Source organism: Berghia stephanieae, chromosome 6, assembly GCF_034508935.2.
Source record: "Berghia stephanieae isolate SIO BIC M18660-M18661 chromosome 6, UCSD_Bste_1.3, whole genome shotgun sequence".
NCBI classification, from domain to species: Eukaryota; Metazoa; Mollusca; class Gastropoda; order Nudibranchia; family Aeolidiidae; genus Berghia; species Berghia stephanieae.
Genome location: NC_088365.1, coordinates 13,036,976 through 13,050,802, shown reverse-complemented (window position 1 = coordinate 13,050,802; position 13,827 = coordinate 13,036,976). Strand labels below are relative to the sequence as shown.

At 34.4% G+C, this 13,827-nt stretch overlaps 1 protein-coding gene across 1 annotated transcript; it reads left to right on the top strand.

Moving 5' to 3' along the window:
• Positions 1 to 316: 316 nt before the first annotated feature.
• LOC144974497 (protein O-glucosyltransferase 1-like) lies at positions 317 to 12,540 on the top strand. The gene is made up of 10 exons (XM_078917408.1): positions 317 to 523; positions 1,395 to 1,485; positions 1,700 to 1,843; positions 3,216 to 3,351; positions 4,155 to 4,276; positions 5,959 to 6,118; positions 6,354 to 6,412; positions 8,524 to 8,691; positions 9,786 to 9,842; positions 12,270 to 12,540. Exons 1-10 carry the CDS (start codon positions 415 to 417, stop codon positions 12,409 to 12,411), a joined length of 1,188 nt encoding a protein of 395 aa, XP_078773534.1. The 5' UTR covers positions 317 to 414; the 3' UTR covers positions 12,412 to 12,540.
• Positions 12,541 to 13,827: the final 1,287 nt, after the last annotated feature.

Below are 13,827 nucleotides of genomic sequence, written 5' to 3'. Positions count from 1 at the left end.
AATTTTGGGGTTTTTGGGAGGGGGGAAACTTTAAAAAAAAATAATTTTGGGGGTTTGGGAGTGGGGAAACTTTAAAAAAAAAAGTCTATCCCCTTCCAAACCCCCTACTAGACTTTTAAAAAAAAGTTTCCCCCTCCCAAACCCCCACAATTATTTGGGTCCCCGAATTTGCGGTAGTACCGCTTTTTTTTTCTTGATTGGCAGACTTTTCTGACAAGAACGACATGACAGTCTTTTTTGTGCAACTAAATTTCTACGAAACTATGCTAATGCTACTGCTAAACTACAACAGTATACTCGCAGATAAGTTCAGGTTTTAGTCCCAGAAAGTAAACACTTGGCAAGAAAATTTTTGAAAAGTTTACCAACTTCTGCTAGACCGATCTATCACGAAAACTTTTCCATACAATTAATATGATGACATCACTGCAAATAGTAGTTTGTAATTGTGTATTGATTACATTGATAATTTTAGAAACAAGTAAAGGCTCTTTTGATCACGAAAAGACAAAGTACACAAAAGGTTGGATCATCATCTAGAGTCTAGAGTCTAGACTCATACTCATACGCATACTTGTCACTCACTATCATATATTCATATATATCACTATCATTATCACGTTGACAAAGTCAATTAAGAAGGAAGGACTTCCGTAGTTTCTAGGACACCTCTAAATCACGTTAACTCCTTCCAGCATTGTCGTCGTCATCATCATCTTGGGTCTCGTCATCTTCAAAAACAACACTCTGTACTAATACTCTACTACTACTACTGCTGCTACTACTACTACTACTACTACTACTACTACTACTACTACTACTACTACTACTACTACTACTACTACTACGACTACTACTACTACTATTTCTACTACTACGGTCGACTCTCTGGTAATCACACACCCTCGGGAGTTTGTTGACATGACCATTAAAGTTAAGGCAACAAAATAAGCCGTAATTTATCGTCACATTTTCTGTTCCGGCATAGTCATCAAGCCAAATATATTTTGTCTTTGGGAGGGGTACATAGTTCGTATTGTAATCTTTCAATTTAAGATAGGTTGATTGTGTCAAAGTCGAGCAGATGATCTGAAAAAGAGGTTTGCTTGTTTTTAAGAGTTTAATAGCACTTGTGACATGACTGTCTCCCTAAGTACAATCAAAGAATGGGTATGATATTGTCAGTTAAGAGGTATTATCTGGCCACCTTATACAAGTCCGAGGGCTATTGTTGTCTCCAAAATAAGTGGCAGCAGTCACGTTATGGAATGGCTGCATTATGATACTTAAATAGAGAAAAAAAACAAGCTTTGGCCAGCCATAATGGCTGGCCGCCATATGAATGTTTTGTATTTTTGCTAACTTTGATCATATATCTCTTTCAAATTTAACAGATTCACAATGGTCCCATTATTTGAAGAAAATTAGTGATGCTGTTAATACTTACACAGACTGCAATAATGAAGATTGCTCTTGTTTTTCCAGGTAAAAGTTTACAGTAGAACTCTTACAACTAGATTGGTTAAATGTATGTGTAATGTTATGAAATCAAATTATTGTGGCATTATTTCCACAGTTTCTAACAATTTTTCTTTGATTATTATTATTATTATTATTATTATTATTATTATTATTATTATTATTATTATTATTATTATTTATTATTATTATTATTATTATTTTTAATCTTTTGAACCAGTGTAATTGATTCTGACCTTCGAATCTGGAGGAAGAGGGGTGGAATTACAAAACAAGAGATTTCATCAGCTAGACAGTTTGGCGTCCACTACCAGATCATAGGACATCGGTTGTACAGACAGGAGTCCTGCATGTTCATGTTCAGGTGAGACAGATAGAAAGGATAGAACTCAATAATGAATATGAAGAGATGAAGTGAGTAGAAAAGTGCCAGAAGACAATAGAGAATAAAAATTTTTCCCGGTGGTGATGGGGTTTGAATCCACGACCTTATTGGTACGACAACATATAATAGTGAATATATTGCCCTTTTGTTGCAATTCCAAGTATCCATATACTTCATAATTGGAATTTGGGGGAGTGCAAGAAATGATTCGATTCCTTACAGGCATATTTTTCTTGGGAAGTTTTCTAACGAGATCTAAAATATTTTGAATCTCCCATAATATTTTGCATTGCATTTTGCCTTTGGAGTACAATATTTGAACCCTGCTTTGTGCAATTTTGATTTTTCTTTGTACAAAACCCAATTCACCCATTGGGACAAAATGGGTGATTCCTGTGGTCATTGAGCTTTTATATGATGGGTTATCTTATATTAGAGAGAGATGGCTGAGTGGATTGCACTTCCATGCATCTGAGAGGCCCAGGGATTTTGAGTCCCTCTATCAGTATCAGCATCTTGCCTTTTCCTTGAGCGACACACCTAATTGTCATGGCTTACTTTGGGGTGCTGCACTACTGCTCATGACACCTGGTTTATTTTAGCATTTCTTGAGATAAGCCATAAATAAATATTTACCCTTACAACAAATAATGGAGAAAAAAAAATAAAATGAACATATTACTTCATATAGTGAGTTAACAGCCTCTTTTAAAGTTGCTTAGAGAGATGCCTTTCTTTTTCTTGGCAGATCCTTGTTGGATGTAATCGCCCAAATAGCCCAATAAATAATGTGAAATTGAATGTAAGCTTCAATATAATTACAAAAACAGATCAAATGAATGTTTCAGGTTTCCCCTTTATCAACAAAACAGGATGAATGAAGCACCACATCTGTGGTGTAAATGTTGCTGCTTGAAGCTCGAAGAAATAAATAATAATGGGGGTCAAACCCGCATCACCGCAGCGAGAATTTTTTTATTCTCTATTGTCTTCTGGCACTTTCCTACTCACTTTATCTCTTGTTGTTACCAACATAAGTGCCTGCTCCAGGATCTTTTCTTAATTTAGTAAGGCTCATATAATTTATTTCAGTTTCTGTAACATTAAATAGACAGTAGCATCTGATCTTTACTCTTTAAAAAAAAACAGTGTCAATGTTGCAACATACTTTCCTCTTGATATAACAAACCCAACTACTCAATTACGGCTTAATTGACAGAGGGGTCTAAAAAATTAATTGCTAGACTCAACCAAGGATAGATAACAAGTCCATTCTGCTTGTGAGGCGAGCGAGTTCTCTACTAGTTGAGCTATCAGCAACCCTAATGATATGACAATTGTTCGTCTACAGATGTAAAGGTGTGGAGCATTTCATACTGGGGATAATTGACTCGCTACCCGATATGGATTTGGTCATCAATGACAAGGACTGGCCAGAAGTTCCAAAAAGCTGGCAGCCCCTTCCTGTATTTTCTTTCAGTAAAGTCGTAAGTATTATCTATTGCTCTTTATATTATCATAATTTTTAAAAATAAATGTTTCTCTTCCAGTTTTTTATTTTTTTGTTCCAAACACAGAGATGGTGATTGGTGAAAGTAGGAGACGTTGGTTAAATCTCCACTCTCCTCGTGTTTATTTCCCTTTTTATGTTGCTTTTCTCTTTTGTCCTGGAATTAGGTGACTTTGATTTTGCTCAGATCTTGATTGAGAACCTAAACTGAGGGTGAGTGGACGATTTCATATTGGGGAGGATTGACGCCGAAATGGTATTTGAAGCCAATATTTTTGTTTATTGAAAGTGTGAGATTTACTATATATGTAACCCTTCACCTTGTAAACGGTATTAAGTCGAAATGTTCAATTTTTTTTTTTTTTTTTTGTAGCTTATTTTATGCCTTAAAATTTGATACCAAATTGAAAAAATTCTGATTATTCATTGCCGAGATATGACAGTTTGAAGAAGGGAGAGTATTAAAACCAAGTTTTGAGGATATCGACTTTGAAGTTGAGGCACATTTTTCATGCAGTCGAATCAATGGGCGAAGGTAACTCCTTAGATACGGGCATTGAAAATTTAATGAGAGAAATAAAATTTGGCATGAGCTTAGAACATACATTTTTATTCGTTTTCCAAATCCCGACTTAATACCGCTTCAAGGCGTAGGGTCACATATTTTATGATTGTTTAGAATTTAATTTCAGTTTTGAGGGGGTGATTCAATTTGAATACTACCATTTTGAGCTTATCTGGTCACACTTTCCTTTATAAAAATTACCTTTATTAATTCAGGCTGCCCACAATTGGGATATCATGTACCCAGCGTGGACTTTCTGGGAAGGTGGACCTGCTGTGTGGCCTATATACCCTACTGGTCTTGGACGATGGGACCTTCAAAGGGAGATCATTGCCAAGTAAGCGATGCCCATTCTTATGTTCAATCAATTAATATCAGGGCTGAATGCTGTTTAAATTATAATTTCTCCTTTTATTTATTTATTAAAAGAAAAATATATATGAAGGCCACAGGGGAAAATCGATCAAAGTCCGAAAGACCCTTACTGTTCTAATGTCACAATAATTTGGTATTAAAACCAACCAAGAGCTTGTTTTTTATATGCATCTGACTTGTGGTCAAAATATATAAGTTTAGTAATTCACATTCAGTTCAATTCATATTATCATGTGGCGTTTTCAAATGGGTTTTCAAACTTTAATTTTGATTTTCTCAAAAGCTTAAAAATGTGACTTTGATCGTTTTTCTCCTGTGGTCTTCATATGTACAGCTATGCTGTCTTGTGGTTTAACACTAGCCTTCGGATTGGAAGATCCTAGGTTTGATTTCTGCTCTAGGTGGTACATAGTTGAGCCCTTGAAAAAGGCTCTTTACTCACATTCTCTCACTGTACTCAGGTGTAAATTGACTACCTGGCCGTTAACAGTGTTGTCTCTGTTGGAAAAAAAAACATAGTAATATATCGCCTACCAGGTGTCATGTCTCATCCCACATGTTAAGTATTGCTATTGGCTATGGATGTCCTTGTAAAGCGCTTTGAGCACAATTAGTGGATATTGTGCTATATGGATACATTTGAAATTTAAAATATGTAATAGTTTTCTTCATCAAGTGAATAGGGACAGAAATGAAACCCAAAATTTTAGTGAAAACTAAGATAAGATCTTAGATTAGAGTTATATGAATATTACCTGTTTGATGTACACTACAACTGGAACCATATTAATGGCCTTAGACTTTTACTGAATAAACTAAGCATTATATATTCATTGCTCATATATATATTTTATATGAGGAGAATTATGAGATGTCAAGAAAATGTATATGTAATATATTAGAATCACCATTTATCTGTTATGATTGTTTGAAATTTGAAAACAGCCATTATAGAATCACAGTATTTGTCATAAAAAAAAAAAGAATTACACCAGAAAATGTTCTGTACATCGCACTTCTTAAAAGGAAATTATTTGACCTCAACTTTTTTCTTTTTAGATTTTGCGTGATATCACTCACTCTCACTCTATCCCATGACCGGTTGGTCGTCGGGGGGGGGGGACTCTCGGGATGCAGACTTCACGCTTTGACGCCACTCATCACAGTTTTGGGCCTTCCTCATTAGATTGTTCCACGTCAATCCTGTCCAATCTTTAATGTTATCCTGCCACACTTTCCTCTGTCTTCCTCTTCCGTGATACAGACCTTTATATTTCTAATTTCCTGTTGGAATAAGAGTTTTAATCTGAAACTCTTTTTGTTATGTATATACATATTGTTCTTTTCTTTAGCTGTAAATAATAATGTGAAGTTCAATGTAAGCTTCAATTTAATTACAAAACAGATCAAATTCATCTGTGGTGTCTCATTCATCCTGTTTTGTTGATAAACGGGAAACCTGAAACGTTCATTTGATCTGTTTTTGTAATTAAATTGAAGTTTACATTTAACTTCACATTATTATTTATTTCTTCGAGCTTCGAGCAGCATCATTTACATTTTTTCTTTAGCTGCAATGTTCATTTTTGTACAATATTTTTTTGAGTTCAAAGCTGAATTAATTGTGTTTATTTTCTTCATTAGAGAAGCTGCCAAATGGCCGTGGGATAAAAAACTAGACAAGGCTTTTTTCCGAGGATCACGCACAAGTTCAGAGCGCGACCCATTGATTCTGCTGTCCAGACGAGAGCCAGATTTGGTGGATGCTCAGTATACGAAAAACCAAGCATGGAAATCGGATGCAGTGAGTTGTCATGGCTTGTTTGTTTTGTGTGTGTTTTCTTGTTTATCGTTTAATTTTATAACCCTCTCAATCCTAGATATTTGTGCTACTTTTCAAGATTGGAAGAAAATGTATTAAAAGTGAGCATGTACATGAATAGTTTTATTCAACTGCCATTATTATGTAAAATCTAAAAGCATTAGCTTTGATACTACCTTTCCTTATTACACAGAATTATGTCTTTATTTATTAACAGGACACACTTCACAAACCACCTGCCAAAGAAATTCCGTTACAAGATCATTGCCCATACAAGTAAGGGAATTTTATTTTCATTAAAAAATAAAAAACAAAAGTGAATATAACAGCTTCAAAAAAGAACAAAATACCAAATGTGGAACGTTACAGGTTCAAATCCCTTCTTCATCCAACAACAAAAAAATAATAAAAACATAAATACATCACTAAATGACATTCCAAGATTTCCCTGTCATTGATCTGAAATTTACTAATGTATTTATTATTTTATTATTTTTTTTTGTTGTTGGCTGATGAAGGGTTTTGAATCTGAAACGTTCAATATTTGGTACTTTTTTAAAGCTGATAAATTTTTGTTTATTACTTTTTACACTCCACAGCTTCTAGCAGCTTCGTATCGCTTTATTTTAATTACTTTTCGTAACGGATCTTTAGAGTCTTTAGCCATTGGAAGTGAGTCTTCCTTCTCCTTATCATTTTTTGTATCTACTCGTAGATAGTGAAACAAACAGTAACTAGTTCTTTCTACCCCCTGGATGTAACATTGTTTATTGGTGAGAATTTTCTCATGATGTAAATGAGACCCAGCAACCTGAATCAGAAACCTTTTGCCTTGACCATCCTTTATTATTTTAGAAGCTCAATTCTTTCTGTCCCCCTTTATTCCTCCCCCCTCCCCCAACCACCCCATATACGTTGTTCCTTTTCAGTTCACTTTCCATCCTTGTCTCAGAATAAAACAAGCTGGTTTTTCCTTGGATGTCTGATATCCTTTCCACATAGGGACCCATTTGTTGAAACCTTTGCCCATTCTCCTTAAGTTATACCACTTTGTTAGACCTGTAAATTCTCAGTCAATTAACTGAAATCAGTCAATTCGTCAAATTCAAATATTTTAAAAAAGAAAAGAAAGAAATAAAGAAAGAAAGAATTCATGAATCGCAGTTGAATGACCGTAGAGTAATTAGGAATCTTCCACATCGATACGTAATGCATAGCTCATGGGTCATTTATATTAACGATAGATATATTGCCAAGGCTAAGCAACACTTTTTAGAATTGCCATGTATGAACACATCCCAGTGTATTTTCACACAGCCTTCATGAAATTATTTTTTCACTTTCCAAACCTGTCGTGATCCCAATGGTAGCCAATTTTAACTGAGCTGCTGAGCGATAAATTTCACTGTTTCTTCTAAGCTAAAATTGACCACATTTACCTGGAAGGAAGTAAAAGTATGAAAAAAGTAAAATGCGAAAGCCGGAAGTGTGTTATGTAGACACCTTCAAATCAAAAGTTAGGGATTGCTACACTACATCTCGATTGCCTCACATTGTAAACAAACTAGTTGACCATTTCTAGTTTCTTCACTGATTGGGTACCTAATTAAGGAATAATGGTAAGTCGCCTAATTAATTCCTGTGCAAATTAGTTTTCTGCCATTGTTTTGCTCAAGCGAGCTTGCTGTTTACTATTCATTTCGATTCTTTGGATTTTTCCACTACAACGAATTATGAAGGGTTTCAGTCAATTTTTATAGAGCTCATTTACAGGTCTATTTAAAGTAGAATGAAGTCCTTGTAGCCAAAGGGCCCATGTAGTGAGTGCTTATTTAGTTTTGCATAGAAAATTAAAGAAAAAAATCTTTACCAAATCTAACTTAGACCTAGCAACTAATTCACTCTTTGGTGAGCAGAGAAATACTTTTAAAAAAAGAATCAAGTAACCCGAATCTAAATCTGGTATGTGGTCTTGTGATATGACACATTTATTTGTAGGTCCATGGTATGAGGCCTGTTGTTTTGTGGCGAGCTAAGTCCTTGGTAAAGGCACCATACTCCTATTCTTGCACCATACCCAAGTGTGAAATGAGTACCTGGCCAGTAACATTGTTGCATGTGTTAGAAAAATATTGCAACATCGCCTTAGATACATTGTGCATCTACGTGTTAAGTATTGCTGATAGCTGAGAATATTGTGCTTCACAAAAGCTTATGGTCGGTTTATTTTTGTTTAATTAGGATTTGAAATGAGAATTTTTGTTGAAAGTTAACTCATCAGAATCCACTCTTTTTCTACTCTTGGGATCTACGATTGATGCAAAATTTATAAATTTTAAAATATTAGTTAATCAATATTAATTTTAAACAATTTGTAAATCTTTCAGGTTCCTGTTCAATTTCCGTGGTGTTGCAGCAAGTTTTCGATTCAAGCACCTCTTCCTCTGTAATTCGACGGTTTTCCATGTTGGAGAAGAGTGGTTGGAATTTTTTTACCCGGCCATGAAACCGTGGGTCCATTACGTTCCAGTGAAATCAGATCTCTCTGATGCCAGGTAAGCCAGCGATATTACAATTTGTTGCTTTGTTGTTATTTTTGTTGTTGGTTTTGTTGCTCAGCACATAGTTGAGTCCTTGGAAAAGGCTCTTTACTCACATTCTCTCACCGTACTCAGGTGTAAAATGAATACCTGGCCGTTAACAGCGTTGTCTTTGTCAGAAAAATTGTAATATCGCCTAACAGGCGTCATGTCCCGTCCTACATGTTAAATGTTGCTGTTGACCAGGGACCCCTTGTAAAGCTTTTTGAGCACATTTAGTGGATATTGCGCTATATAAAGCTCAATTTAAAATGTTTTTTTTTTCTTGATGTTGTTGTTGTTATTGATGTTGTTTAAAATACTGAAGCCTTTTAGCTTGTGGTCTATTATTGGTCTTTTTCAATTTTGCCATTGCACTGTAAATAATATTATTTAACTCACTTTCAAATAAATAGACAAGGTAATTGTGAATTTCTATTTCTAGCAAAATTGTTATCAGGGAGCGGAGATTGAATATTTATAATATTCTCTTTCAAATGTTGACAGCCATTTGTATTGTAATTTATTAAGACTTAACTTACTATTAAAAAAAGATAAATACCTATTAATAGTTTAAATCAAAGTGGTCGTGTTCAACAGAGCACGATATTTTGTCTGCACAAAGTTGAAGGTAAATTTTACACAGTAAAAAATGATAATAGAATATTTTAAGTGGAGGGTGGTTGATTCTAGCAGTATTAGGCATACTATCGTCTGTTGTGCGGCTATGTGGTCTAGTGGTATTGGTCCTGGGTTCGAGCCTCGCTCGGCGCATAGTTGATTCCTTGGAAAAGGCTCTTTACTCACATTCTCTCACCATACTCAGGTGTAAAATGAGTAACTGGCCATTAACAGCGTTTTCTCTGTCCGAAAAAAAAATGTAATATCGCCTAACAGGCGTCATGTCCCGTCCTACATGTTAAATGTTGCTGTTGGCCAGGGACCCCTTGTAAAGCATTTTGAGCACATTTCGTGGATATTGCGCTATATAAAAGCTCATTTAATAATCCTTGTATTAATCTGACATTAAACAGTCTACAAACTAAGATGCCAACCTTTCTTTTCTGCAGGGATTTGCTCCTTTTTGCCAATGATCATCAACGGGAAATGCAAGAAATAGCTGAAAGGTAAATCCTTATTAAATTACTTTCAGAAATGTTGCATCTGAAATGTATAGAAATCTGATTTAAAATATGTCTTTAAAATGAAGACTTTATTTATTTTGTAAACTCGACTTATTATGTAACATAGAGATGAAGTGAGTAGGAAAGTGCCAGAAGACAATAGAGAATACAGTGCACTCTCCCGATAACGACATGGCTCGGGACCAGAGGTGCATGTCGTTATCGGGAACATGTCGTTATTCGGAAAATTTCAAGATGGCGGAAAAAGGGGTGTGGTTAGACCCTTAGAATGTACATTAATGTACCAACCATAGTGGGTGATCAGTGATCGGACTTTCCAAACATGTAAAATACACGAAGTGTGTGTGTGTAGTTTTGTTGTTTGTTTTTGTTGTTGTTGTTTTTTGTGTGTCATTTTCCCTCTGTTGTTTATCCGGGCTTGGGACCGGCATGAGTGCAGCTGTATTTAATAATAGCTATTTTTATTTTTGTATCTAGCAAAGTCACAGCCGATTATTGCTAACTCAATGTCGTTATCCGGAGAGTGGTCTAAAAAGTATGTCATTATTTAGAGAGTTTTATTACTAATAACATATAGTAAAAAAATCGGGACCGGGGGCCAATGTCGTTATCGGGAGAATGTCCTTATTTGGAGAGGTCGTTATCGGGAGAGTGCGCTGTAAAAAATTTTCACTGCGGTGATGGGGGTTTGACCTGCGACCTTACTGGTATGACAACTCTGCCTGGCCGGTGAGAGCGTGACTTGACTCTACCGTATGAGCTATCCACGATCCCAAAAAAGATTGTCTCTAACCCTGGTCATTATGAGAGCTCTCTCTCACTGACTACTTGAGATCGCGGGATGTAACATAGATGTATAATCTGATAGGATGTAGTTGATCTCGTGTGAAGTATTTTTCACAATACCTAATAATAATAATAATAATAATAATAATAATAAATGGCATTTATATATCGCTTTACCCCGTTGTCACAGGCTCTAAGCGCTTTACAGTGATATAAAACAAAACATATTACAGTCAGACAACTTAGATGGAAAAGTGATACGAATTCAATTTAATTTAATTTAACCCTAAACTAGATCCATTACCCGATTACTCAATCACTTTTACTTTGAAAATAGGGAATTTTTACCCTTCGTTTGAGACCCTTGCTTTTTCTCATACACTTTATCAACAAGAAAAAACAATATTAAATAAGAGTGCAAATTTTAAGTTAGAAAATTTAGAGCCCATAGACTTATACTCTCTTCTCTCCAGATTGTATAAATTATAAAATTGTTTAGTTTTTTTTTTTTTTGTTATTTATTTTTTGTTTTACGCATTTTGTTCATTAAAAAAGAATTGATCAGTATAACAATAACAACAGTTGATGTGTATAATTTAATGAGATTAAATAATAGGTAGGAGAGTGATCTGATATGGTTTGAAGTTTACATTTTAAAAATGAATCGATGCCATGGTATCTTATTAGAATTGGTTTCCATAAATTCCTATCTCGTAAAGCAAAAGGAATAATGACAATGTGGTAATTCGTTCTTCTGTTATTTCTATTTCAGACACGTATTAATTTATGTCACTTTTATTGTCAAATGTGAACAAAATCATTTTTCACCCCAATGATTCAGATTTTGAACATTAATTTTAAAAGAAAATTGATAAAAAAAAAAGAATTCCCCCAAAATAGTAATTTTACAAAGTTTTGTTGCCCTGCATGAGTTCTAAGCATTTTGATATAATAATCCATTAACAAAAATTGAAATCCTGCATTTTGAGTTCATATAGAAATATTTTTCCAAAAGTATAGACCACAAATGTTTGATATCAACGTGGACAAATATGCAGGTCTGACACCTGAACACAATTATGGGCCTAGTTTAACATTGTTGTAACGAGCAATATTTTGTGTCATTTTTTGAGATTTCCATAACAAGAATGAACCAATAATAAATTAGATTATCAGACCTGTATATAGACGCCTTTAAGAACAAGTAGGCTATCCCAGATTTTACTGTTTTGAGAAAATAAACATTGAAGATTTCGATCCCATAAAATGTTCAATTACTCAAATACTATTCAATAGTTTTTTTTCAAATTTTCTGTGTGGAATGATATTGTACTCTACGTTATATTATATAAATGCATGTCGATTGATACCTGTGGCAAGTCTGTAAAATTATATATATTCTCTCACACTTTTATAATCGTAGGTGTCTCACTTTTTTTTTGGATTTATGGCCTACAGAATGAAATTCAATTGTAAGTTGAATTTGAGCTACATTGTAAAATAAATAAAGATAAAATTATTCCAACTTTTCATAAAAATTAATCTAATCGTGTATCATAATCACGAATGAGCTTCTTGTTTACTTTTTTTGTTTTTTTTTCTTTCTTGTTTGATCTCTTTCAGAGGACGTAAATTTATTGACCTCCATCTTCGAATGGACGACGTAATTTGTTACTGGAAAAAACTGCTGCTGGATTACGCGTCACTTCTCAAAGCCAGACCCGTGAAGGACCCGAGTTTCCATGAAATCCGTCAATCTTCTTAGTCCAAAGTGATGGCGGCACGAGTTAATATATACTGTTGTGAAAAATGACCTCCAATTTTAATCATGTATTATGTTGGTATGAATCACACGTCCACATTAAAACTTTGGTCACAAAATTGTTCTCAATTGCTAGATTAACTCACTCAATCCTGGAGATTTTTGATACTTTTCAAAATTGGAAAAAATGTTTAAAAAATGATAGTTTTATTCAACTATCATTAACATGCAAAAACTAAAAACATTAACGTCTATAATTTGTCTCAGAAAAATTTAATGAATAGGCATGGGGTAAAAGTAACCCGGGTAAACTACGGATTTAGTCGGTGTTAGGGTTGAGTGAGTTAACATTTTCGTATTTCAAGATTCTGGAGGCGTTTTTCTCAAATAATTGCCAGTAAAAAGAAACAATTTTCTCAGATCATGTCTCAGATAGATTTTTTTTTTCATTTTTTACATTTTGAAAGCGGACATAATTTTGTTTCAAAAATAAGTTGTTCATTCACAATTGAAGAAAAGTCTAGTGATTTTTCTTAATTTAATTTTTTTTATTTTTATTTTTACTGACTTGACCTGATATCAACTGATATTATGTTGGTTTTACACAAGGTGCTACAAATTTGTATTCAATGTTTAATATATTTGACTTGAGAATATGAATGATATTTTAAAAGCTATATTTTAAAAAAAAAGATCAAACTATTTAATTTCAATTCAATTTTTGGTATCTGGTTCACCTGATAGAACATTAGATTGAGAACATGGGTGTTTTCTTTGTTTTTCCCTTGTCTCGTATCATCATTAACCATTCTCTATCATCACCAATTTAAATGCTTATTTTATTCTCACAGGAAAGATAGAAGGTAAAAAAGAGTAAAGGTAGACCAAGAAAAACATATTTGAATAGTTTGAACAGCTGGGTGACAAAGAAAGAGAAGAGTAATATTAGTTTTTCTGAGGTTATCTGATCAGAGAGATGAATGGTGTACCATGATCACGGATGTCTGGCACAGACTTGGTACTTGAGGTTATCTGATCAGAGAGATGAATGGCGTACCATGATCACGGATGTCTGGCACAGACTTGGTACTTGAAGTTATTGATCAGAGAGATGAATGGCGTACCATGATCACGATGTCTTGCTCAGACTTTGGTACTTGTGGTTATCTGATCAGAGAGATGAATGGCGTACCATGATCACCGATGTCTGGCACAGACTTGGTACTTGAAGTTATCTGATCAGAGAGATGAATGGCGTACCATGATCACCGATGTCTGGCACAGACTTGGTACTTGAGGTTATCTGATCAGAGAGATGAATGGCGTACCATGATCACCGATGTCTGGCACAGACTTGGTACTTGAAGAAGAAGAAGAAGAAGAATTTTATTCACTTTTCAAAGTCAAACTTCATGATTT

Coding starts and splice junctions, on each gene's coding strand:
- LOC144974497 (XM_078917408.1), top strand. CDS start 415: ATGATGACATCACTGCAAATAGTAGTTTGTAATTGTGTATTGATTACA. Junction 1,844..3,215: donor TCCTGCATGTTCATGTTCAG/GTGAGACAGATA, acceptor GTTCGTCTACAG/ATGTAAAGGTGTGGAGCATT. Junction 3,352..4,154: donor TATTTTCTTTCAGTAAAGTC/GTAAGTATTATC, acceptor TTATTAATTCAG/GCTGCCCACAATTGGGATAT.